Source organism: Melospiza melodia, chromosome 11 (assembly GCF_035770615.1).
Source record: "Melospiza melodia melodia isolate bMelMel2 chromosome 11, bMelMel2.pri, whole genome shotgun sequence".
NCBI lineage: Eukaryota > Metazoa > Chordata > Aves > Passeriformes > Passerellidae > Melospiza > Melospiza melodia.
In genome coordinates, this window is record NC_086204.1 from 3,794,602 (window position 1) to 3,820,422 (window position 25,821).

At 52.9% G+C, this 25,821-nt stretch overlaps 1 protein-coding gene across 3 annotated transcripts in view; it reads right to left on the reverse strand.

Moving 5' to 3' along the window:
- Positions 1–25,821, reverse strand: part of CACNA1E (calcium voltage-gated channel subunit alpha1 E) — a 133,206-nt gene that overhangs the window by 90,691 nt on the left and 16,694 nt on the right. For all 3 annotated transcript variants that reach the window (XM_063165366.1, XM_063165364.1, XM_063165365.1), the window contains exons 3-5: positions 10,787–11,053; positions 2,415–2,520; positions 1,851–1,990 (exon numbers count right to left, since the gene is read on the reverse strand). In XM_063165366.1, coding sequence (XP_063021436.1) covers positions 1,851–1,990; positions 2,415–2,520; positions 10,787–11,053 — 513 coding nt within the window. The remainder of the gene's footprint in view (positions 1–1,850; positions 1,991–2,414; positions 2,521–10,786; positions 11,054–25,821) is intronic.

Below are 25,821 nucleotides of genomic sequence, written 5' to 3' on the forward strand. Positions count from 1 at the left end.
GGGTAAAAACCCATGGGTTGCCTCCTCCACCCTCTGAGATATGATAGAATTTGCTCCAACAGTGCTGGGGCAGAGCCAGCAGGTGAAGGGGCGTCCCTTAGGTTCCACTCTGCTGAGCCAACACCAGGATCCCAAGGAGGAGTATAATGGTGGGGAAGCAGACACTGGAGAGCTGCACCCCGTGACTGGCAGTGCTGGGGGGGACACAGGCCCCTCCTGTTGGGGTGGGCAGCACAGTGCTGGCAGCCCTTCATGGGCAGTTGATTCCCTGGCACGGGGCCTGGCTCAGCCCAGCAGCGAGAGGAGCTGGCGAGGCTCTGCCAGTGAGTGATTGCTGAGCGCTGACTCAGCACCTGCTGGGCACAGCAGCCAGCCCAGAGCCGTGGGGAGAGCAGGAACAGGGTCCTAGTGAAGCTCAGTGCTGCCCCTTGGCCCACATCCCAAAGGATGCCCAGGTCAGGATGCAGGTGATGGGCATTTCCCAGCTGCTTCCTGCACACTCAGCCCCGAGAGGCCAAAAGCCCCTCTTGTTCTAGCAAAGTGTGTCCCATGCTGTTCCCAGAGGTGTGAGCCCCTTTGCCCAGCCCAGGAGCCACAGAACCCTTTCCATGAGTCACCATGTAGATGTGGGAGAGCAGCAGCCTCCCATGCGAGGGCTGCACCTCCCACAGGCCGCCTGCTCGCTGCCCGTCAGACACCCACCAGCACACCCTCCATTCCCAGCTGACGTGGTCCCAGCACGGCCATCCAGGTCCCCACTGGACCAAGGGAGGTAAACTGTCCCCAGCCATGCTCTCCTGAAGCCTCCTGTGGTGCACAGTGCCACCACCACGGACAAGCAGCTCCCACCACCACACCCCAGCAGAAGCAGGCTCTGCATTCCCCTCCGCCTCCAAACACCCAGCCGGGTGTCACATCCCACATGGTGCCACCAAGAGTCAGGACTGTGCAGCAGGAAGCTCTGCAGAGACCCCCTTGGTCACCGTGCCTCAGTTTCCCAGCCAGCCCTGCAGCTGCTCTGCACCCAGCAAAGCTCACGGAGCACTCAGACCCCCAGGCTCCATCTGTTTGTACACATCAAACCAGCTCCTCTGAGCGTGATGTTTCCATCAGCAGGCAAGAAGAAGCACCCACAATCCAGGCTCCACGTGCCCTGCACACAGAGAGGGGCCCAGGGGTCACCCTGGCTGGCCTTCTGCTCAAGCTGACTTCCAGTGCTGGCTAACACAAGCCCAAATGTCGCTGCCTGTTTCTGTGTCACCAGGACAGCCCAGCACACGGCAAGCAGGACTCAGATCTGGGCCATGTCCCTGGCAGGTGGCACCACCAGTGACACAAGCAACACACGTGTGTGCTACCACCCCCAGCAGCACCACTCCTGCATGCTGGCATGGTGAGCAGCATCACCTGGGAGTGTGACCCTGCCCAGACCTCATTCCCCAACCTCCAGCACCAGGGCAAGCCTGGGAAGTGCTTGGGAAGGCAAGAGGAAAAGAGGTTTCCCCCTCCCCATGGAGGGTTTGACCAGAATCTCTCCCAGATCACATCCAGCTGCTTATCAGGTCATGCCACCACCTTGCCTTGTATTCAGGTGGGTGACAGGCCACCACCAAGTGAGGAAAGCTGGACATGGTGGCCCTCAGAGCCAGCGCTACAGCTTGTCCCACCATCAGCACCCGCAGCAAAGCCAGCACAGCACCTCCAGCACATCCTCCCCTCCCTCATCAGGACAACAAAACACCGCTGACAACAGCAAACCAGGGGCTCTCCCCACGTCCTGCAGCTTGTGTCCTCACCAGGACAGGCCCCCAAGCCCAGGCCAGCCCAGCAGGGCCCCCAGCAGCACTCACCCACTGAGGACCACAATGAAGTCCATGACGTTCCAGCCGTTGCGCAGGTACGAGCCCTTGTGGAACACGAACCCCAGGGCCACGATCTTAATCCCAGCCTCGAAGCAGAAAATCCCAATGAAGTAGGGCTCTGTCTTCTCCTGCCAGGGTGAAATCAGGGAGCCAGTGAGAGGAGTAGACTGAGCAAACACAGCAGCAGGCATTTCACATTGACCCAACTCGCATCCCTTCCCACCTCCCCCAGACCCATCATCTCCTCTGGGAGCTTTCCCAGCTCTTTCTCAGCCAGCAGCAACCTCAGGAATAAACAGAGGGTGGCTACGACATGCCCAGGTTGCCCAGTCCTCCCCTACCCATTTTTTTTAAGGGGCTTAAACCTTCCTGAACCCTTTCCATGCAGAAGGAATATGCTACACCAGCCCCAGGCAGGCTGGAGGAGATATTCCCAGAGGAAACCTCCTGTCAGGCCACCCCAAAATCAGAAGCAATTGCCTGGTAGGGTTGTGTGGGTGCCCTTGGGCCAGCCCCCAGCCCAGCAGGGAGGGATGGGCACGGGGTACTCACTAATCTCCGTGACATGGGCGTCTTGTCATCCTCGGGGAGGTGCTGCTCCAGCGCCAGCACGATGCAGTTGGCAATGATGGTGGCCAGGATCATGTACTCGAAGGGAGTGCAGGGGAGTTAAGGAGCACAGAAGAGCTGGGTGACACCCCCAACCCCCCAGCCCACCCTTGGTTTCACTTGCCCAGCCACTGGAGCTGCTTTCCCCACAGGAACATCCACGTGAAGCCCACCTCGGTGGTGTTTGGAAATGAGAGGGGTGAGAGCCCCCCAAGACCTTCCTCCCTGCAGACCTGCTGGGCCTCATCTCCTCCTCCCCAGGCTCACAGGACACCTTTGTTGGGATGAAAACTCCCAACAAGTGGAGTTTGTTCGTCTCCCAACATGGGAGAGATGCTGCTTGTGCAAGGAGCCCAGAAGGTGCACACAAGGTTTGGAGCAGGACAACCAGGCTGGACTTTGCCTGGAAGAAGGTTTGGCATGGTCCTGGGCAGGATCAGGGGGAGCTCTCCCTGGCATGCCAGCGCTGGCATGTCCCTTTTTCCTTCCTTTTCCACCACCCATCAGCAGGAGATGGGGCTCAGAAAGGGGAGGTGTCACAAGGCATGGGCAGCCCTTGTCCTGAACACCCCCATGGGATGGAGCACCTGCACAGCCTGAGGAGGATGGAGCATCCCTTGGAGGTCCTGGGGCTCTGACCTGGATCAGCCCACCCTGTGCCCTTGCCAAGCACCCTGTGGGCAGCAGGATGAGCCCAGGTGGCATTGGGAGCTGCCGAGCACTTGGCTGAGCATTCACAGCTCTGATGGCACCTGGCTGTGAGCAGGGTGGAAACTCCCTGTGGAGATATCCCAGCACAAACACACCCCAGCAAGACCCCAAGGGGCAGCAGCACCTTGACAATAGGACCCGGTTGGACCCTTATGAGCAATCCTAAATCCTTCATCCACATCTAGGACCTGGTTGGACCCGTATGAACAATCCTAAATCTTTCATTCACGTCTAGGACCCTTATGAGCAATCCTAAATCCTACATCCACGTCTAGGACCTGGTTGGACCCTTATGAGCAATCCTAAATCCTACATCCACATCTACATCCTGGTTGAACCCTTAGGAGCAATCCTAAATCCTACATCCACATCTAGGACCTGGTTGGACCCTTATGAGCAATCCTAAATCCCACATCCACATCTAGGACCTGGTTGGACCCTTATGAGCAATCCTAAATCCTACATCCACATCTAGGACCTGGTTGGACCCTTATGAGCAATCCTAAATCCCACATCCACATGTTGGACCCTTATGAGCAATCCTAAATTCTACATCCACGTCTAGGACCCTTATGAGCAATCCTAAATCCTACATCCACGTCTAGGACCTGGTTGGGTCCTTATGAGCAATCCTAAATCCACATCTAGGTCCTGGTTGGACTCTTATGAGCAATCCCAAATCCTACATCCACGTCTGGGTCCTACACAGCCCTTCTCCAGGAGCCACCCTGAGCAGTGGCAGCAGGAGCTGGTGTCTGAGGAGCTGAGGAAGGAAAGGGCAGGCTGATGCCCAGGAAAACACCCCAAACTCAGCTTCCTCCTGCCTTTTGATTCATGGGATGGAGGCAGGGACACGGAGCTCTCTCCTGCCTGGCCCAGGGCCGAGCTCTGAATACAAAGCACTTCCAAATGACAGGGTGGCCATATCTTTCCAACTTCCCATCCATCTTTCCCAATTCTCCACCATAAGAGCCCTGTTGTCCTCAGTAACTGAATGTGGAGCAATGCACCCCTGGTTCTGCTCCCTCCTTGCCAAAACAGCTCTATTACTGTCACCACTGGCACCAGGGAGAGGATTGCCACCTTCCCCTGTGCAAAGGGGATGTGATCCCACCTGGGATGAAGGAATCATCCACACTCCACCATCCCAAGCTGGCCGAGCCCTTCCCCACCACACCAAAGCTTCTCCACACACAACACCCTCAGGTTGACACATTTCAGGCAAGGAGGTGTCCAACAGCTCTGGGAAAAGGGGTGATTTTCTTTTCCAACCTCATCTTTTGGCCACTGACTACAGCGAAATGCTTTCAACCAGTGGCCCTGAGCCCACAGGCAAGAGAAGACACCTCAGTGCCAAGCACGAGCATGGGAAAAGGGAAAGCATGGAGTGACCCCAGCCCAAAGCATGGAGTGACCCAGCCCCAGTGAGGCTGGGCAGGCTGGCAAAGCAAGAGCAGGGATGGGCACAGAAACATCCCCAGGGAGAGGGGCAGGAGAGGCAGCCAGGGAGAGCCCGTGGGAGCTGGGATGTGTTTAACCCAGGCAGGAAGAAGAGCCAGGAAAGAGACATCCAGGGCATTTATAAAGGCGCTCAGTGAAATTAATGATTGCTACGAAAGAGAGAGGCTGCAGAGCCAGCCAGCCAGGAGCAGGAGCAGCTCCCCATGCTTGGGGAGGGGGGCCAGACTCCAAAAGTTCTCCTCTGAGGCTCGGCACAAGTGAATATTTCCCTGCAAGGCTCCAGCAGAGCCCTCTCCCTGCGTTCCACCCCGCTCCATCCACCGCGGCGCTGGCCCGGCGCCACCAGCCTATTTGGGACCTTTCTGTATCATTTTCCTGAAAGTCTGCGAGCAATTAGCACCGGCTGGAGAGGCAAACAGCGTGTTAGTGGGGCGGGGCAGCAGCTCCCCAGGCACCAGGCACATTTGCCTAGATGAGGAGAAGTGTGGGAGCGGCGCGGGAGCGTCCGTCCGTCTGTCCGCCCCAGCATCCCGCACTGCTCCCGTGGGAGAGGGAAAAACCCAGCTGCAGCAGCGTGGGAGCCCTGCTCAGAAGGGCTTGGGGGGCTCAGGACCACCTGGCCACAACATCTGGTTGAGAGCAGGAGGACAGTGCACATCTGCTGCACCTCCAGCAAGTGGGTGAACAGATACCACTAAGTCAAAGAATGAGCTGGAAGGGACATTAAAAACCATCTCATTCCATCCTGTCATGGACAGGGATGTCCCCCACTAGGCCAGGGTGCTCAGAGCCCTGTCCAACCTGGCCAAGCCTAAAAGGGCAATTGCACCCCAAAGCACTGGCCTCAGCACTGCCAAAAGTGACTCCCCAAACCCCAGTGGCCCAGTTTCTCCAGGAGAAACTGGAGAAATCCAGTTTCTCACATCCAGAGCTGTGTGAGACATCAGCCCCATGGAAACCAGCCCCCATAGCTCCAGCTGTGACAGGTTTTGAGTTCCAAGAGGAAAAGAATCTCCCAAGGGACAGCAGGAACATCTGGCTGAACTGAGGGATGTTTTGTACCCACTCTTTACTTCTGCCAAGCAAACATCCTCCCAGTCAGGGCCACTAGACAACCCTCCATCAGTGCTTTGTTTTCTCCCACATCAGATGAGTAATTACAAAACCTCTCAGCCACCCAAAATGCAGAGCAGCCCTCTCCTCCCTCCAGGCCAAGTAATGAGAGCCCATGTCCCTCCAGCCTTCTCCTCCTCCTCCTCCTCCTCTTCCGTCTGGCTGCTCCTGGAGGATCATTAGGGAGCCGATAAAAATAGGTTTTCTTATTGATTTATCTCCTTTACCCAATGCTCTCTCCCCTGCACCGTTGACTTGTTTCCTTAGCAACTGGGCTGATCCCTGTGCACGCCACACCTGCAGCTCCACGCTTCCCTCAGGATGCCTCTGAGGCAGGGACAGTGACCCCAGGCCACGGGGGCACCCCCCAGGCCACCTGGAGGAGGGATAACCCCATGCCTGCAGCTGGAGCTCCTTGGTGGCTCTGCCAGGAAGATCTTGCAGCTGTGAGCTTCCTCTTCACCTTCCTCGCCAGCCAGAAGCCCAAACCAGAGCACCCACCTGGCTAAGGCAGGCAGTGAGCCCAGCTCCAGGCCCTGGAGGGGTTTATGGTGCTGGGTGAATGGGTTTATGAGGCCTTGGGGAATTCTACCTTCCAGTGCCACCAAAAGAGCAGGAGCAACTTAAGCCCTGTCCGCGCCTGCATCATCCAGGTTCCAACACCTCCTAGAAAGTCATGTCTCTATTTCCCACCTCTCCCCACACCTCCCTGGGGCTCTCTCTTCCCCTCAGATGCCAATGAGAAAAAGTTCCTACACCTGTGGACTTCATCTTGCTGGTCCCATTCCCAGCACTGCTGCCTGTCCCACACAGACAGGACCTCAGATCCACACCTTCAGCATCCACCCTTAGGATGCCCCAATCCTCCTCCCCTCCGCAGGAAAGAGAGCACCTTCTCTCCAAGGCTGTTTTCACAGAGTCATGGAGTGGTTTGGGTTGGGAGGGGCATTAAAGTCACCTCGTTCCAACCCCCTGACACAGGCAGGGACACCTTCCACCAGACCAGACCAGGCTGCTCAGATTCCCATCCCATCAGAGCTTCAACAATTCCAGGGAGTCCACAGCCTCCCTGGGCAAGGGAGGTTTTTGGTTTCCAAGAAAAAAACCAAAGTGCCAAGTAGAGCAAAGTCTGTGAGTGGCCCTGATTCAACTCTGGGATTCCCCATCCCCGCAGCGCCTCCCTGGCTTGTCCCTGAGGACACAAGGGATTTCCCTCCACTGATAACACTGTCCACGGAGTTGTGGCCCCTCCTGGCTCTCTCCATCCCTGTGTCCTGCCACAGAAAGCAACATCCAGATCCCAAATCCTCCCACTTGGAACACGAGCCAGCTGCTGTGTGCCTGCTGCACAGAGGCTCAGGGGAGTGAATTTGGCTTGTGCTTGTGTCCTGGAGCACCCAGCCTGCCTCAATCCCGCTGCAGGGACACAGGAGATTCCCCTCCCTCTCTGCAGTCCCAGCTTTTACAGCTCCAAAAGGCAGTGGTGTGGTTTCCACCAAGGGTTAAGCCAAAGGCAGTGACAGCCAGGAGTCCAACGGGGCAGAGCTGCCCACACTGCTGCCTTTCCTTCCCTCCCTCCCTCCCGTAGGGATGCAGGATGCAGGATGTGGGATGCCTGCCTGCCACGTGCAAACAGCTCCATGGAGAAGCGTCTCCTTCTCCCCCACCTCACCCTGGAAATCAAATCTCTCTCCTCTCCTCCTCCCTTCTTCTTTTTTTTTTTTTTTTTTTTTTTTTTTTTTTAAACAAAAAAGGACCACATCATGTGATTTTCCTGCCTTAACATCAGTTTTTTAACTTTGGTTGCCACAGCAACAGGATGCAACTTGGCATCACCATGACAACAGCTGCCTCTGTTTAAATTCACCATCTGACAGGCAGCCTCGCTCTCCCCGGCTGTCAAAAAGATGGACCTGCCATTACACCTACTCGCCCCTCCCAAAAAAAAACCCTTCTAAAATCTGATGAATGGAGGGCACAGAAAACAGCCTGGGAGCAGGGGGAGGGGGGAAATGTTCTTGGGGAGGGTAAGGATGGAGCTGCCCAAGGATGGCACGACATGGCGCAGGCTCTTCCCTTGGGAAGGCGAGACCTGCTGGAATGTTGGCCGGGGAAAAGCCAAGGTGGAGGAGATGCTTGGCCAGGGGGGTTGTGCCCACGCAGCACCAGGTCACAGGGACAGCAAAACAGCTCAGCCACTCACGGGTGTGCTTCCCACGGAGCAAAACCCCCCTGATGATGCTCTGAGGGCACTCCAGCTGCTCCAGGCCAGCCCAACACCAGACTGGGGATGAAATAGATGAAATCCCTCAGCACAGGGAACATGGGCATCCTCTTCCCCTGCCACACTAGGGGTAGGTGCAGTGGACAGGCTGCAGGCAGATGCTGTCCTTGGGGACACAGCCAGAGCCACACAATGTCATCTGGCCTTCCTGGGGCGGGAGAGGGATCTTATCCAGGTCAAATGTGATTAAGCGGATGAGGAACGGAGCAGATATAGATGAGCTGCAGCCCATCTCGTATCCTAACTGAATTGGAGCCTTCCAGGCAGCCAAACAAATGAAATCAGGGTGAAAGGCCTGGCCATCAGCAGGAGGAGAGCAGGCAAGAGGACGAGGCTGCGTTTCCCAAGGAGAAGAGAAGGAGATGTTCCCTACAGCCAAAGCAGCAGCTGCACCACAGTTTAGGCAGGACCAGGTTTAAAAGAGCAGCTCCAGTGGAGGTTCCCAGCGAGGAACTCAGCAAAGGTCTGCCTCCCATGGAGCTGCATCCCAATCCCAGTTGCTCGTATTTCTCCTCCTTCTCCTCCATGCATCATCCCTATTTACACTGGGAAGCCAAACTGCAGAGGCTGCTGGTTATAATTACACAGTTACCCAGCAGATATCCAGGCCTGAATCACCAGATATTTTTAGCCCTATTACCTAGTCAACCAGAGCTGGATGAAGAAGAGCCTCCACTCCGCCCCGAGCTCCTCTCCAGCCCCTTTGGCTTTCCTCAGTGCTGAGCCCACCCTGACCCACAGCATCACCCTCCCAGGGCCAGCAGCTCCTACTGACCATGGCCAAGATCCAATGCTCTCCTCCCCAAAATTCCCTGGCCCAGGAGCGATGCCATGGGCTCCAGGCCAGGCAGCTGAGGTGCTCACATGGTTTTCCTGGCCCTACCAAAAGGCACCAGCTGCCCGTGCCAGGCTACAACTCCAAGGATGGGAACAACCGGCCTGGCCAGCCTCACCAAACTCATCACCAAAAGGCCTTGCCCATTCCCAAGCCCTCAAAACTCCAGTGGTGCAGAGAAACATCCAGGGTTGGATGGGTTTTTCTGGGAAAGAGATGGCAGCAGGGCGGGGGACAGGCAGGAACACCGAGCTCCCGCGCCTGGAGCACGCCTGTTCCCAGCGCTCACATGGGAATATGTCACTTACTTCTGGGGGAAAAAAAAAAAAACCACCACAAAATGAGCCCATCTCCCTCATGCATTGCAAATTCCAGGGGAGAATAATGCTGGGGAGTTGTGCTCATGTGGTGGTGGTGGTGGTGGTGGTGGAGCTCCAGTCTCTAGGAGACAGCGGCTGCCTGGAGATGAGACATCACGCCGGCACGGGACCCCAGCCCACACCGCGAGTGCCGGCCCAGTGGCAGCACCCCAGCTCCTTCTGGCTCCCAGCAAAAGCTGGAGGGGCCAGAGCCCTCCCACAGCATGCTGGAAAAGCACATGAATAATTTGGCATATTCTGGAAAAGCGGCCTGGCTGCTGCCCTGCAGGGCTCTGCGCTGAGCCGCCCAGGGCCCCGCGCTCACCACCAGCACTCCTGCAGCCACCCACACCCTGGGCACCGCCAGGAGGGACAGATTTGGGGAATTCAGCCCCTCCAAGCCAGCCCTTCAAGCCCAGGTCACCCTCTGGAGCCTGGAACTGTCACAGCTCCCGAGGCAGGAGCTGTTCCTGACAGAGCTGCACAGGCACAATTCCCCTGCCATGCTCTGCATCCCTGGGCCACACCAGAGGCCTCCCCTCGTGGTACCTGTTGCACCAAACCAAGCATGGCAACAGGGAGAGCTCTGCCGTGCCCACCAGAGGAGCCAGGAACTCCACCAACAAGTTGGAGGGAGAGAAAGCAGCGGCAGCAGCAGGAGCTGCATGGAATCAGTGCTGCAGAGCGCGGCACGGGGAGGCTCCACAGCCACAGCCCAGCCACGCTCAAGTTCTCAGGCTCAGATCCTCCCTGGGGGCAAAGCCCTGGAGGTGTCTCAGGGGCAGCAGGCACTGGGGCCAGGCTGGTGTGGGGATGAGGGATGTGGTGCTGGGCAGCACCCACGGCGAGGGTGGGAGGAGAGAGAGGTGCGTGGGGAGGGATGGAAGGATGGAGGAGCAGGGGAAGGAGTGGGAGAGATCTGCACCCTCCACCCTGCGCTAGCAGAGGGGTCCCTGGGATAAAACCGTGCCAGCTTCACCCAAAAAAGGCCACGGGGCACAGCCAGAGGTTCCCACCATCCTTCCCTCTGCCGCAGGGAGGGGGCAGCCGGTTCCCAGAGCCACCACGGGGGCCGGGGGCTGCAGGGCAAGGGCGGCTGTGCCCCTGCCGGGCACACACAGTGGGGACAGAGCCACCACCCAGCAGGGACTGGGGACACACGGGGCTCCCCAGGGTGGGGTGGGGTGACAAAACTCCACGAGACATCGAGGCACCGAGGAAAGGCCACTGCCTCCCACCTCCCCAGGCACGCACACAGAGCATCCCAAAGCACGCAGGGATCACAGCACCCGTCCCTATCAGCACGGGGGGATAATAAATCCAAGCCTCAGGAGGGGCTGGGGGATTCCCAAGGGGGGGAAAAGGGGCTCAGCTCCTGTGAGGATCGGAGGACAGGAGGGGGAGCAGCAACAGGGCGAGGAGAGCATCCCCGGGGGCCGGGGCACCCCTGTGGGCACACCTTACCTGCCCGACAGTGCCACACACGCGTGTCCTGGGCAGCCCCCGAGGCAGATCCGGGCAGCACGGCTCACGGGGGCCGCAGAAAGGATATGGCCAGTCGATGAGCTTCTTGGCGTATTTCCTGACTATGTTTTCTTCCCCGAAGAGGAAGAGCGATCTGTTGACGGTGAAGCAGTTCTGCCGGACGGGGATGGGGTTGTACAGAGCCATAGTCCGGGCTCTCTGCGCTTTGGTTTGCTTGAAGGCTCCCGGGCTGCCTCCCGCAGGGGCAGCAGCTCCTTGCCGGCTCCGGTTCTGCTCGGAGCCCCCATCTCCGGAGCCCAGCCTGCCGGCCACTGCCTCCCCGAAGCGAGCCATCCTGCAAGGAAACGCACAGGTGAGCCAAAGCAGCGGCACCGAGGCGGCGGAGGGGAGGGGGGGGAGGGTGGGAAAGAAGAGGGAGGGGGTTTGCGGGGCGCAGTCCCAACCACAGCCCCCTCCTCCTCCCCGGGTGATGCTCAGCCCCGGCTCTGCTCCATCCCTCCGGGGCACCCGCGGCAGAGAGGAGAGGCGGCACCGGCTGGGCACGGGGGGCAGCCGGGCCCCCCCAGAACGGCCACCCGGGCAGCGGGGCGGGCAGCCAGCCCTCCTCCCCCTCCTCCTCCTCCTCCGTGCCCAGCGGAGGCCGCAGCCGCGGGGTCCCTAGGCACCTTCCCCCCGAAGCAAGGGGTGAACCCCAGGCACATGCCCCCCAGAGCAGCCCCCCAGCCCCCCGCAGCACGGGCAGGAGCCGGGTCCCCGCGGCCACCCCGCGGCACGGCAAGGCACGATTGGGAACAGCACCCGGGCGAACAGGTTGCAGCAGCGTGGTCCAGCCTAGTTGGAGCCAAGTGTCCAACTCCTTCCTCCCGGCTCCATCTTCAGCATCCTGCGGGAGCCCGGCCGCCCATGGCGGGGCCGGAGGGGGCACACGGGCGGTGGGCAGCGATGCCCGGCCCTCGGCTGCCGGGGCAGGAGCACGCAGGGCTTCCCGCAGGAGCCGGGCCAGGGAATTAGAGGCGGCTGGCGCGGCTCTGCAGCTCGGGGACGGCCGGCTCTGATGAAGGCAGCGGCAAGGCAGGCGCACAGCAGCGCGCACACACGCCCGGCTCGCTGCCTCGCTCCATCCAGCGCGTTCTTTTGGCAAGCACGGGAGCTGCCGCAAAGGAAAATCAGAGGCGAGGGGTGGGTCTGAAGGGAACAAAGGCAATGGGGGAGCCCCCACCCTGCCAGAAGCGCGCACACACTCCCCCCACCATCCCCATCCCCGCCCTGGCTGCAGAGGGCTTTCCAGCACACGGGTGCTCCTAGGTGAGGGGCTGAACTGGGGGGCAAAGGGGGGCTGCCCTCCCCGCATCCCCCCCAGCCACCTCTCTGTGGGCACACGCATCATCCTGCCCATGCCCGGGGCGCTCCGGAGCCGCCCGATGCCCGCGGGTGCCCGGGGAGTGCCCTGCTGCTCACTCGCATACAGATGAGCCTCCACACCTCGGGATTTTCCTCCTCTTGACACACGAGGTTGGCTGGGAAAAGCGGCTCGTCCAGGAGGTGTAAACAACCCTTGGGCTGGATGTGCCCCCCTGCAGGAGCTTCCCTGGGGCTGGGGGTGACCCTGCTCCCCCCTGTAGTGAGGGCAGGGCAGTCGGGACACTGCTGCTGCTGCAGTGCCAAGGTCACCCAGGGTCCCCTGGGGCTGTGCTGAGCTGTGCCCCACTCTGGGGGCTGCCTGCACACCCACCCAGCTTTGGGGAACCCACCCTGCCCTGCTGGCACACACAGGGTGCCCCCAGGGATGTCCCCAGGGCCTCTTGGCGCAGCAGGGCACAGCACACCACACACCCTGAGAGCTGTTCACATGCAGGGTCCCCCACTCCTCCTGCTGAACCGCAGGGCCTGTGACACCCTCTCTACCTGCATTTCCCACCCCACGGCTCCAGCCAGCAGCACAGGACACCCAGGGTCCCTGCCATGCTCTTCCCTTGTCCACCCCACCAGCACCCTGCCCTGCAAGCACAGTGCCTGCTGCCCTGCCCCTCACACCTGCAGCCAGGGCTGCTTGAGGCATTTCAATTTTAATAAATAAATTAATAAAGCTCCTAATCACATAAATCATTGACTCGTTTGGGCCAGGGCTTCTCCATCCGTGCAGCCTGGCAACACCTGAGCAGGGACTGGACACTGAGGACTCTGCAGGCTCTGGAGTGGCTGAAGGGCCACAGGGTTTGGGGTTTTTTTGGTCCAGGCTCTGCTGGGCGCACTGCCAGGAGCCCTTGGTCTGGCTGGGTGAGAAAGAGGAAGGGCCAGATCCTCCTCAGCAAGGCAACAGAGGAGTGTTTGCAAAAAGGGCTGTGGGAGCTCTGCCCCAAGCTCAGCCAGGCACCCACCAGCTCCCTGTGACACCCAACCCTTCTTAATTCTCTCCTTCCAATGATGTTTATAACCAAAGTGGGGTACCTGGGGGTGAACAACAAGCCCCTGCAGCCCAGAGTGGAGCAGAGGTACCCAGATCCCTCCCAAAGCACAGTGACCCTGGCTCTGCATCCTACTGACATCAGGCAAGGGGGTGGCCACAGCAGCCACCAGCTGGTTACAGTCCCTTCCATCCAGCCCAGGCAAGACACTGCCCCAAACGAATCAATTTGTGGCTCACCCCACCTCTTCCTCCACCTCCTCCTCCTCCTTCCCACCAACTCTGCTCTTGCCACCTTTCAGCCCTGTTAATTAAGCCTGAGGCTGGTCCATTGCCAGGGGCAGCTCCTCGGCCTCGCAGAGCTCCTGCTCCTGCTGCCCCAGCCCTGTCCCACCCCTGCCTGCACAGCAAGGCCTCCCCCAGCCCCAATTCAGAGCCCCGACAGGATGGGGAGGGCTGCACCAGCACTGCATCCCTGCCCGGCTCTGAGCAAGGGCTGAGGAGGAGGAAGGCAGCCTTCATCCTCATTCCCTGAAAGCAGGGATCTGAGTACCTCAGATCCAGGTAAGATCCCTTACCTGGACACTTCTGCTGGGGCCCTGAGCTGTGCCCTGAACCCAGAGCCGGCTCTCACCCCTGCTCCACACTCACTGCTGCAGAGGATGACCCCGCTGGGAGCCTCTCTCCTGCTCAGACAGTGCTAAAGGATGGGATATTCATGAGAAAGCAGCTCCTTAAGAGAAGATTGAGAGCCAAAAGGAAATAAATTAAAAAAAAAAAAACAAACCCTCTCTGGCTATGCCAAGAGATGCAGGCTCTGTTTCCCAGGATGTTTATTGCCATCCTCATCCTGACCCTCACCCAGCACGCTGGGATTTGTGAGTCAGGGACAAGTGTGGCTGATGCCCACATGATTCAACGTGGCCCAGGGACTCAGAGCCAGCTCTGTGGGGCTGTTTGGGTTTTTTATCAGGGCAGGAAATGCGGGAAGACAGGGAACAGCAGGTGCCAGGACAGGAAGGCGCTGGGGATGAGCTCGGTTTTACAGAGCCAGGCTCCAGCAAGCTCTGAGGAAGAGAAGCTCAGGGAGATGAGGGGGGGCTCAGCCTGGAGAAAGGGAGGCCCAGGAGAGACCTGGTTGCTCCTGAAAGGAGGATGAAGCAAGGTGAGTCTCTTCTCTTAGGCAACAAGTGACAAGAGGAAACAGCTTCCAGTCACACCAGGGGGATGTTCAGGCTGGATTTTAGGAAAGGTGCCTTGTCCAAAAGCATCGTCTAGCCCTGGAAAGGGCAGCCCAGGGAAGTGGTGGAATCACCAACCCTAGAAGGATTTGAAGATGTGCACATGTGGCACTTGTAGACACAGCCGGGTGGTGGCCTTGGCAGTGCTGGGTTTGTGTGTTGGGAAGGGTGAAAGTTTGACAAGAAAGTCTCACAGATATGTGTGCTTGGCAGAAAGATTTTTGGGGGTAGAATCTGAAGAAGAATAGAAAGGAAACTAAGTTTTGATATAGAAGAAAAGACTGAGCCAGTCTCACTGGCTAACCAAGAAGGCAAAGGTTGTGTTAGTTAGAAGGGGTTTTTATGGCTTAGTGCAAAGGATAAACCCACCCCAAACAAGAAGATGTTTTTACCAAGCAGGAAGATAGCACAGGCAAACAAGGCAGCAAATCCTGCAACAAAAAGTCTCAGAATTTTCCACTGCAAGAAAACTGAAAAAACAACTTCTGGCTTAAACTGTAATGTACTAACTTTTAGTGACTGGAGAACAGTGACATGAATATGGTAATTATGGCAGTTGTGATGGGCTATAGATAAAAGTGAAGGTATAGATTGGTTCTGCTGTATTAAGATGCTCAGCAAAGAAAAGCATATAATGCATTGTAACCTAAAGAAAAGTATAGAATGCATTGTAACCTAAAGAAAAGTATAGAATGCATCGTAACCTAAATGAATGGTGTCCAGGCCTGCCTGCAGCTGGAGCTGACAGCTGTAGGCACAGGCTCTGTCCTGCTGTAACACCTCGGATGGAATAAACTGCATTTTGGAGAGCTGCCTGGAGTCCCACATCCCTCATTAACGTTGGACTCGATGAGTTTAAAGCCTTTTGCCACCTGAACGATGCCACATTCTGCGATTCTCACACCCGAGTCCCCTCCGTGCTCTGTCCCCCGCCTCTCCCAGCCCCGCCAGCAGGGCCGGACACCCCATGGCACACGGGATCCCGGTGTCACATCCCGGTGTCACATCCCGGGTGTCACATCCCGGTGTCGCATCCCCCTCCGTGGAGCCGCAGCCGCTCCGGCATTGCCATCTAGCGGCAGCTGTCCCCTCCCGGCCACCCCAGGGATGCTCGGATCGGGTGAGAGCCCCCCGAGCATCCCTTTGTGCGGCCAGCGGAGTATCCCAAAATCTTTGCGTTGCTGGCTGCAGGCACCAAAAAATACAAAACCAACCAACCAACCAACAAAAAAAAAAAAAAAAAACAAAAAAAAAAAAAAACAAAAAAAAAACCCACCCAAAAATCCCACAAAAAAACCCCAAAACAAAACCAAACCAAAGAAACAAAAAACCCACCAAAACAAAAAAACAACAGCAACAAAAAACCAAAAAACCCCACCAAGAAAACAAAACAAAAATCCCCAAAAACAAAACCACAAAAAAACCCACAAAAAACCAAAAAAAAATCCCCCCAAACCAAACAAACAAAAAAAAAAAAAAAAACCCCACAACAACAAAAAGAAAACGCAAAAAACCCACCAAGAAAACAAAAAAAACCTAAAACAAAACAAAACCACAAAAAACCAAATAAAAACCACAAAAAAAAAATTCCCCCCAAACCAAGCAAAAAAAACCACATTAAAAACACAACAAAAAATCCACAAAAGAACCCCACCAAGAAAACAAAAAAATCCCCCAAACCAAAACAAAACATAAAACCACAAAAAAACCCCACCAAAAACACCAAAAAAATCCCCCCAAACCAAGCAAAAACAAAAAACATTAAAAACTCAACAAAAAAACCACAAAAAAACCCCACCAAGAAAACAAAAAAATCCCCAAAACGAAAACAAAACATTAAAACCACAAAAACAAAAAAATCCCCCCAAAACAAACAAACAAAAATCTCCTGTCTGTGCATTGGTAGGTAGAGATTTGGTGCCCCTGGGCACCAAAATAAACCCACCCCAAAACAAAAAATCTAAATAAAAGAAAACAAAAAACCCACCAAAACAGGAAACAACAAAAAAAAAACCCCAAAACACCAAAAAACCAAAAGAATCCCTAAAAAACAAAACAAACAAACACAAAAAACACAACCAAAAAAACCCACAAAAAACAACCAAAAAACCCCACCAAGAAAACAAAAAATCCCACCAAAACAAAACAAACAAAAAACCGCACCAAAAAAGCAACAAAAAACCCACAACAAACCACACAAAAACCCCATAAAAAATCCACCAAGTAAACAAAAAAATCCCCCCCAATAAAATGAAAAGCAACCAACCAAACAAAAAAGACCGAAAAAAGCAAAAAAAAACCTCACCAAAAAAACCACAAAACCCAGAAAAAAAACAACCAAAAATCCCCCAAAACCAAAACAAACAAAAAACTACACAAAAAAAAAACAACACAACAAAAAACCCACAAAAAAGCCCCAACCAAGAAAATCAAAACACCCACCAAGAAAACAAAAAAAAACCCCAAAATCAAAAACGAAAGCAAAAAACCACCAAAGAAACCCCACAAAAATCCAAAAAAAATCCCCCAAAACCAACCAACCAAACAAAAAAACACACAAAAAACCACACAAAAAACCACACAAAACAACAACAACAACAACAAAAACCACCAAAGAAACCAAAACCAAACGAAATCAAAGAACCCCAAACAAACAGAAAAAAAAAAGAAAAAAAAAAGAAGAAGAAACCAAAAATCAAAACCAAAAGTCAGGAACTAATGTTAAAAGCATCCTCTGCCTAGCCCCGGGATGCTCAGAACACCAGAGCTGCTCCAGTGCCTAAAGGGACTCGAGAGAGCTGGAGAGTGAATTTAGGCAAGGGTCTGAAGTGACAGGACGATGAGGGCTTAGAGTCTTTTATTAGTAAATTTGCTGATGACACTAAATTGGGAACGTGTGTAGATCTGCTAGAGGGACGTAGGGCTCTGCAGAGAGATTTGGAACGGTTGGATTTGGATGGATGGGCAGAATCCAACGGGATGAACTTCAATAAGTCCAAGTGCCGAGTCCTGCACTTCGGCCACAATAACCCCCTGCACCGATATAAGCTGGGGACGGTGTGGCTGGACAGTGCTCAGGTGGAAAGGGACCTGAGGGTGCTGGTTGACAGTCGATTGAATATGAGCCAGCAGTGTGCCCACGTAGCCAAGAAGCCCAATGCCATCCTGGCCAGTATCAGAAATGGAGTGGCCAGCAGGAGCAGGGAGGTCATTCTGCCCCTGTACTCGGCACTGGTGAGGCCTCACCTGGAGTATTGCATCCAGTTCTGGGCCCCCCATTTTAGGAGGGACATTGAGTTGCTTGAGCATGTCCAGAGGAGGGCAACGAGACTAATAAGGGGCCTGGAGCACAAGCCATATGAAGAACGACTGAGGGAGCTGGGGTTGTTCAGCCTGGAGGAAAGGAGACTCAGGGGCGACCTCATGACTCTCTACAACTTCCTGAAGGGTGGCTGTGGTGAGCTGGGGGTCAGCCTCTTTCTCCGGGCGACAACGGATAGAACAAGAGGACACAGTCTCAAGCTGCGCCAAGGGAGATGCAAGCTAGAATTAAGAAGGAAGTATTTTACAGAAAGAGTGGTCAGATACTGGAATCATCTACCCAGTGAGGTGGTGGAGTCATCATCCCTCGAGGAGTTCAAAAAAAGACTGGATGTGGCACTTGCTGCCATGATCTAGTTGAATAGTTAGAACATGGGTTGGACTTGATGATCTTATAGGTCTCTTCCAGCCTTGAATTGCTGTGATTCTGTGATTCTGTGACAAGGGGGAATGGTGAGATGGGATATTGGGAGGGAATTCCAGAGAATTTCTTCCCAAGGGTGCCCAGAGAAGCTGTGGCTGCCCCATCCCTGGAAATGTCCAGGCCAGGCTGGATGGGCCTTGGAATAACCTGGGATAGAGGAAAGTGTCCCTGCCCATGGCAGAGGGGTTGGAGCAAATGATTTTTAGGGTGCCTTCAAACCTGGGCCATTCTATAATTCTAATAGAGTCTGGAGAGGGAGGACAGGCTCGCCTTCCATGACTGATATTCCCAGGCCTGCACTCATCTTAGAAAGTGTCTTTTGGCATCCTGATTTATTTTTTAAATGTGGCTATGCTGAGAGGAAAAAAAAATAAAATTTAAAATTAAAAAAAAAATAAAATCAAATGAGAGGCATCTCTCCAGTGTGCTCTGGCCAAGTTTCAAATTGGGACTGAGGAGTAGCTGTGACTCAGAAGTGTGTTGATAACCATGCAGGAATGCAGGGTTTTTTCCAGGAACAGTTTCATAAATTTTATATATATATTTTAGTGGGTTTAGCATGCATATTTGTAAATTTTTATGCTTAACCATTGAGCGTAGTTTTGATATTTTGTTAAGCTAAAACATCAAACATCTCAAAAACTTTGCATTTAGAAGCTAAAAAGTGTTATATTATTTTGAAAAATTAAATTTCTCTTAAAATGCACCTTATAAATACACACATTAATGGTGTCTTTGATGCCATTATGATTTCTAAAATTTTTATATATATATATATTAGTGGTTTTAGCATGCATATCTGTTAATTTTTAAGTTTAACCATTGAGTGTAGTTTTGATATTTTGTTAAGCTAAAAAAACCTAAATATCTCAAAAACTTGGCAGTTAGAAGCTAAAAAGTGTTATATTATTTTGAAAAGTTTAATTTCTCTTAAAATACATCTTATAAAAGAAGATTAAACTCATTTAAGGGAGATGTGGCCCCACGTGCATAGAGTGGGGCTTCTCTGTATCAGAGCCACTGATACAGGAGAATGCTGTTGAATCTTGAATTAAAGGTGGACTTAGCAACCAAATGGTGGGATCACAGAATGGACTGGGTTGGGAAGGACCTTTAAAGGCCATTTAGTTCAATTCCCAATCTTCAATTAGACTTTTAAATGATGGCAGGCTGGGAAAATATTAAAGACAGAAAAGGAACCTCCAGCCCTGGGCGCTTTTGGGGGCACAGCAGGGATGTGCACCCAGCCCCACAGAACCCACAGGGGCTGATTTCCAGCAGGGATGTGCATCCAGCCCCACAGGGGCTGATTTCCAGCAGGGATGTGCATCCAGCCCCACAGAGGCTGATTTCCAGCAGGGATGGATGTGCACCCAGCCCCACAGAACCCACAGGGGCTGATTTTGGGGCTCACTCTGTCCCTGTGGGGCTCAGTGCCTGCACTAACCCACCCCCACAGGGCTCAGCACTTTGTGCTCCCCAAAAACACCCAACCAAAACCCAGAGCCACCTCTGAAGCCAAACGACTTCAGGGGGGTTGCTGGCCCCTTCAAACACAGGCAGGTGAGACCCCATCACCCCAAAACTGCTGAGAAAAGGGACAGCATTGCAGGGATGCTTCCCCCTAGCCTGACACTGCCTGCTCTCCCCTTTCCTACCCAAATACCCCACTCTGAGAGCTCCTGGCAATGCAGAGCTCCTCAGGCCAACCCTGCCTCAGCCCTGGAGGCTTTGTGGCTCAACTGAAGGGCCCTGCAATAATCAGCCATTAATAAATTGCCTGGAGTGCCCTGCTGCTTCATTCAGCTTTGCCAGCCCGGGCTGTAATTGGCATTTGCAGTCACATCCTGCCTGCTCTGGGCAGGCTGCAGCGATCCCCCCTCTCAGGGAACAGCTGTCCACCCTCCCCTCTTTGCCACCACATTAAAGGGAATTTCCATGGCTGTTTCCAGCCCCCAAATCCCTGCACACAAGCAAGAGCTTGTGGAGCATCCCAGGCTGATGGCAGGAGGGGAGATCACAGATCCCCACTCTCCTCCACCTCACACAGGTCCAGCTTTGGGCAAGGCACTTCCAGAGAAATCCACTTGAGAAGATCAAATGAGGGAAAATAGGAATTTTTCAGAATGGCCATGCCCAAAATATTGGGGCTGAGCAGCATGGAGAAAGGGAGAGCAAAGAGGTGAGGAAGGGATGGAGCAGAGACCCGGGGGGAAATTCTCCTTCTTGCCACCAAAGAGCCAGACAGCAAGCTGCCAAACTCTACATGTGTGTGGGAACAAGCTCAGAAAATACATCCCCAGAGCCATCCATGAACAGCCAACAGCAGAAAACTTATTTCTAGCCTGTCAAAGGCTTGGAGAGGGATTTCTAGAAGCATTTTTTCAGCTGCTGCACTACCCAAAGCAAAAGAAATCCCCCAGCCTCCAGAGGGGTCCGGCACAGCAGTGTTAGCTCCTGCCAAAGCCAGCAGGAGATTTTCTTCTCTCTTATACCCTTTTTATTCTCATTTTCACCCCTCCAAGAGGCAGGTCCATGCCTGAGGAGCCTCCAGTGCTTTCTCTGCTCTCTGCCCACCTTGCAAGGCTCGAGGTGGATAAACCTAGCAGAGCACCCAGTGCCAGGGGGTGGGAGGGCACAGGAGCCTCCTTCCTGCCTTTGGGCTGCAAACACCCCTTGCAATAAAAAGGATATTATATTATATTCTTTTTATTATTGTTCTTATTTATATTATATTCTTTTCTGGTCCATCCAGGGCTGGATGGACCAGAAAAAAGCATGAAAGCGAGTTCTGGACCACAACTCCACCAGCTCCATCTCCAACCTAAAGAAACCAAACTCCCAGGCTCAGCTTTCCCCAAAGAAGCCCTGCTAGCAAACAGGGGTGGCTTTGACAAAACCACGTTGTCAGGACAAGAGCCAGGAGAAGACAGAGCTGTTGAAATTTTTTTTTTCTTTTTTTTCAGCAGGTCTGAACTTGCACTGAGCAGCTGATGCTCAAGACAGCCAGAGAAGCCCCATCCCTGGCGTGCAGCCAGGAAGGAGATGCTGCCTCCCTCTCCCAAACCTGTGAAAGAGAAAAGGCCAAAGGAGCAAAACCTCTCTCTGAGAGCTCCTCAGTGCTGGGAGGTGTGAAAAAGCTTCCCCCTTGCTGCAGTGACAGGCAGGCAGCTCAGCAGCCTCCCTGAAGGCAAACACCCTCAGCAGCCAAGGCTGAGCACGGCCCCCAGCATTCCTCAATGGGGAAAAAACTCATTGAGGAAATTTTGGGCTTAATTCCACCAGGGAAAATGCAAGGGAAAGTGTCACATTCATATTTTCTGAAAAATCCCTTCACCCAGGATTTTTCTCCTGGGAAGCTGAGAAGCCTTAGAGAATAAAGAAAACAGTAATTATCTGATTTGCTTCTCCTGTGTTTTGCTGCTTTGGAATGTTGTTTGGAGATTGTTTATCCAACAGGTGGTTGTTTCATAGGTTTCATGTGAATTGTTTTGACTCATTGGCCAATCAGGGCCAAGCTGTGTCAGGACTCTGGAAAAGTCAGGAGTTTTCATTATAATCTTTTTAGCATTGTGTAAGTATCCTTTCTGTATGCTTTAGTATAGCATAATTATAACACAATGTAATGTAATGTAATGTAGCATAATATAATATAGTATAATATAGTATAATATAATGTAATATAATGCAATGTAATATAATGTAATATAATGTAATGTAATATAACATATTACATATTACATATAACATAATATATAAAAATAAATTAGCCTTCTGAGAACATAGAGTCAGATCCATCATTCCTCCCTGCCACGGGGCACCCCACAAATACAATGGGAAAGGAAGTTACAGCGTATCAGGTGCTGTCTATGAGTTGCAGGGATGGGACATCCACAACTTTTCTGAGCAACCTGCGCCAGAGCCTCCCCACACTTAGTTGAGAAAATGCCATTTTGGGAGTGCCCAGTGAACCATCCTCTGTATTTTCAACTGGAAATGTGGAGAAAATGAAAAATAAGTGATTGTCTGATCAAACTAGATCCCTCCTGAGGTCCCTGAATTAATCTATTACACTGTTATCCCTGAAATACAAACAGTGTGGGAGGTGGGAGGGTCAAGGCAGGTACTACACTGGAGAAATAGAGAATAGTAAATAACATTAACCCTACAAACTGGAGAGGCTGGAAAACGCCTCTGTCACAAACAGCAGCCAGCCTCCCATCAGAACCACACAGGGACAGCTGGGGACTGGCTGGGAGAGGGGAAGAGGCTGAATTATCCCAGAGGAGGTTAAGGACTAGGATGAAAATGAGCAGGAAATATCAGAAGTGTGGGTGCTGCAGCAAATCACGCTCTGCCAGTGCAGGGAGATGCTAAAAACCAGGCAGTGCTGAAGCTGTGCTGCCATCCAGAGGGACTCCAGCAGCCTGGAGGAACAGCAGAAGAGCAGCGTGGAGCTGGAAACACCAAGCCCTGCACTGGGGGAGGAACAAACCTGTCTGTGCTGGCTGGGGAGGGGCTGGGCAGGGAGAGCCCCACAGAAATCACAGAATCACTGGGTTGGAAGAGATCTCCAAGACCATCGAGTCCAACCCAGTCCCAACACCTCAACTAAACCCTGGCACCCAGCGCCACATCCAGGCTTGGTTAAACACACCCAGGGATGGGGACTCCACCACCTCCCTGGGCAGCCACTCCAGAGCTTTATCACCCTTTCTATAAAAAACTTTATCCTAATATCCAGCCTGTATTTCCCTTGGTGCAGCTTGAGGCTGTGTGCTCTGGTTGTGTCAGTGCTGCTGGAGAAAGAGCCCAGCCCCAGCTGAGCACAGGCACCTTTCAGGAGCTGCAGAGAGTGATGAGGGCACCTGTGAGTCTCCTTTTCTCCAGGCTGAGCATCCCCAGATCCCTCAGTCGTTCCTCACAGGGTTTGTGTTCCCAGCGCCTCCTCAGCCTCATTGCCCCCTCTGGATGTGCTCAAACATCTCAACATCCTTCCCAAACAAAGGGGACACAGCACTCACTCAGGGTGTACCCTCACCAGTCCCAAGGACACATCCCATGGGACGTGGTGGCCACCAGCACTATGCTCTTATAAAAAATGGGCCAGCAACTCCCTGGGGTGTGTCAGGCAAAGCCAGTGGGTCGAGGAGGTGGCCTGTGCCCTTCACTTAGCCCTGGTGACACATCCAGAGTGCTGTGCCCCACAGGACGGGGGACAGGGGCTCCTGGAGCAGCTCCAGGGAAGGTGACAGAAGGACAGGAGCTGGGAGAGCTGGGGCTGCTCAGAAGAGGCTCACAGAGGATCTGATCCATGCACAGAGGGAGAGAAGAGGCAAAGCTCCTCCAGAGGCTTCAGACAACAGGCACAAACTGCCACAAAACCAATTCTGCCTGCACAGAGGAATAAACTTTTTCACTGTGAGGGCAAGGAAACATTTTGGACAAGCTACCCAGAGAGGCTGTGTGTCACAGACATGTTTTTATGAAAATCCTTTCCTTAGGATTTTTCTCCTGAGAAGCTGAAAGGCCTCAGGAACAAAATGTAAACATTGATTATCTGCTGCTGTGGAATGCAACAGGTGCATCTGTGATTGGTCTCATGTTGGGTGTTTCTAATTAATGGACAATCACAGTCTGCTGTCTCGGAGTCTGTCCGAGACCAAAGCTTTTGTTATCATTCTTTCTTTTTCTATTCTTAGCCAGCCTTCTGATTAAATCCTTGCTTCTATTCCTTTAGTACAGTTTTAATGTAATACATATCATAAAATAATAAATCAAGCCTTCTGAAACATGGAGTCAGATCCTCGTCTCTTCCCTCATCCTCAGACCCCTGTGAACACGGTCACAGCTGTGGGCTCTCCATGTGTGGAGACACTCAAAACCCACCTGGATGTTCTGCTGGGAGAAACCTGGAGGACATTGGAGCCTGCTATAGGTGACCCTGCCTATATGCCACTTCCCTGCCCCACAATAACTCTGCGTTTCTGAGCCAGCCCCAGGCCAAGGGCGAAGCTCCTTCCAAAGGCTAATGTGGCCCAATGTGGGCAAAAGAGAACCAATATGGTTCCTGGAAGGCACAGACCACAGTTTGTGGTGCTAACACAGCTTCCCAAAAACCTGCAGCTGAGATTCCAGTGAGGGAAGCAGGGGCTGCCAGGAGGCAGTGGAAAAACACAAGGCAGCAGCTCCTGAGTGGAGGCATCTCCTGGGAACCACCTGAGGAGCTCCCTGGAACCACTTCTGAGCCTGCATTATTTCTGAATAAACTTAAGAACAATCAGCCTTTAAGAGAAATCAATCTTAACAGGAAAGTGCTCTTAATTAACTTAATGGAATAATAAAACATAGCACTATAATGAAAATAACAACATGAGAAATTTACTGGAGAAAGTAAAAAGGGGACAAAAAGCATATTATGGTTTTAGGAGAGTCTGTTTTGCTTGCAACAACTTGTGGCTTCATCAAAAACAAAGCAATCATTGTGCTCTCTTTTCTCCATATTGGTCCATATTAGTCTAAAATTTTTCCATTCCATATTTAAGGATTTTGTTCTGCTGGTGGGACTCCTGTCTCCCCCCTCTGTAGAAATATTAAATAATGCCTTCTGTAAGCCATCTCCTGGGAATTACCCTGTCCTTCCATGCTCAGCTCCTGAGGAGCTCCCTGGAACCACTTCTGAGCCTGCACTGGTGGTGTTTGTGAGGGTCCCCAGGACGAGGTGAGAGATGAAAATCTAAGTTCTCAGAAGGCTGATTATATTATATTATATTATATTATATTATATTATATTATATTATATTATATTATATTATATTATATTATATTATATTATATTATATTATATTATATTATATTATATTATATTATATTATATTATATTATATTATATTATATATTATGCTATACTAAAACTGTACTAAAGAAATAGAAAGGATACAGACAGAAGGCTAAACAAGAATGATAATGAAAGCTCTGACTGACTCCTCAGAGTCCGACACAGCTGATGGTGATTGGTCATTAATTAAAAACAATCCACATGTTTGGATAAACAATCTCCACACCACATTCCAGAACAGCAAAATAGAGAAAAGCTGAAGCTTCTCAGCTCCCCAGGAGAAGAAATCCTGGCCAAGGGATTTTTCAGAAAATATCACAGTGACATGCACTGGCTTGGACTCTCCTCGATGCCCACCCCTCTGCAGCCCTTGGGAGGCTCTGCAGGCACTGGAATTAGCTCAGGGAATTCCTGCAGGGTGTGCCAGAAACCCAGGCTTTGAGGAAACTGGGTGAAGGATGCTGCTGTTTCCACGCTGTTGCCAGGATATTCAGTGGAACTTGAGTTCATGCCACGTCAGAAAAACAAACTCTGTCAGAACCCAGGACATTGCTCTGGCTGCCCTGGGTGATTCCAGACCCTGGCACAGAGTCACAAACCCCTGTGCCTTTGATTTTAGCCCATGGAAACAATTACCAACTTTGTGTGAGGATTTACAAGCCACAAGAGTTTGAGTAGAATGACAGTTAATTTGTCACAGGGTGAAAAAGTAGAATTTTGGGGGTTTAGAATGGGGGTTCAAGGGGCAAGATGGAATCTCATGTGTCCTGTCCTCCTTCTTCTTGTCCTCCATCTTCTGCTGTGATGGTGACACTTCTGGATTGGTTTAGAGTAGAGACAGATTGTCTAATATAGGTGATAGGTATTGGGAAAT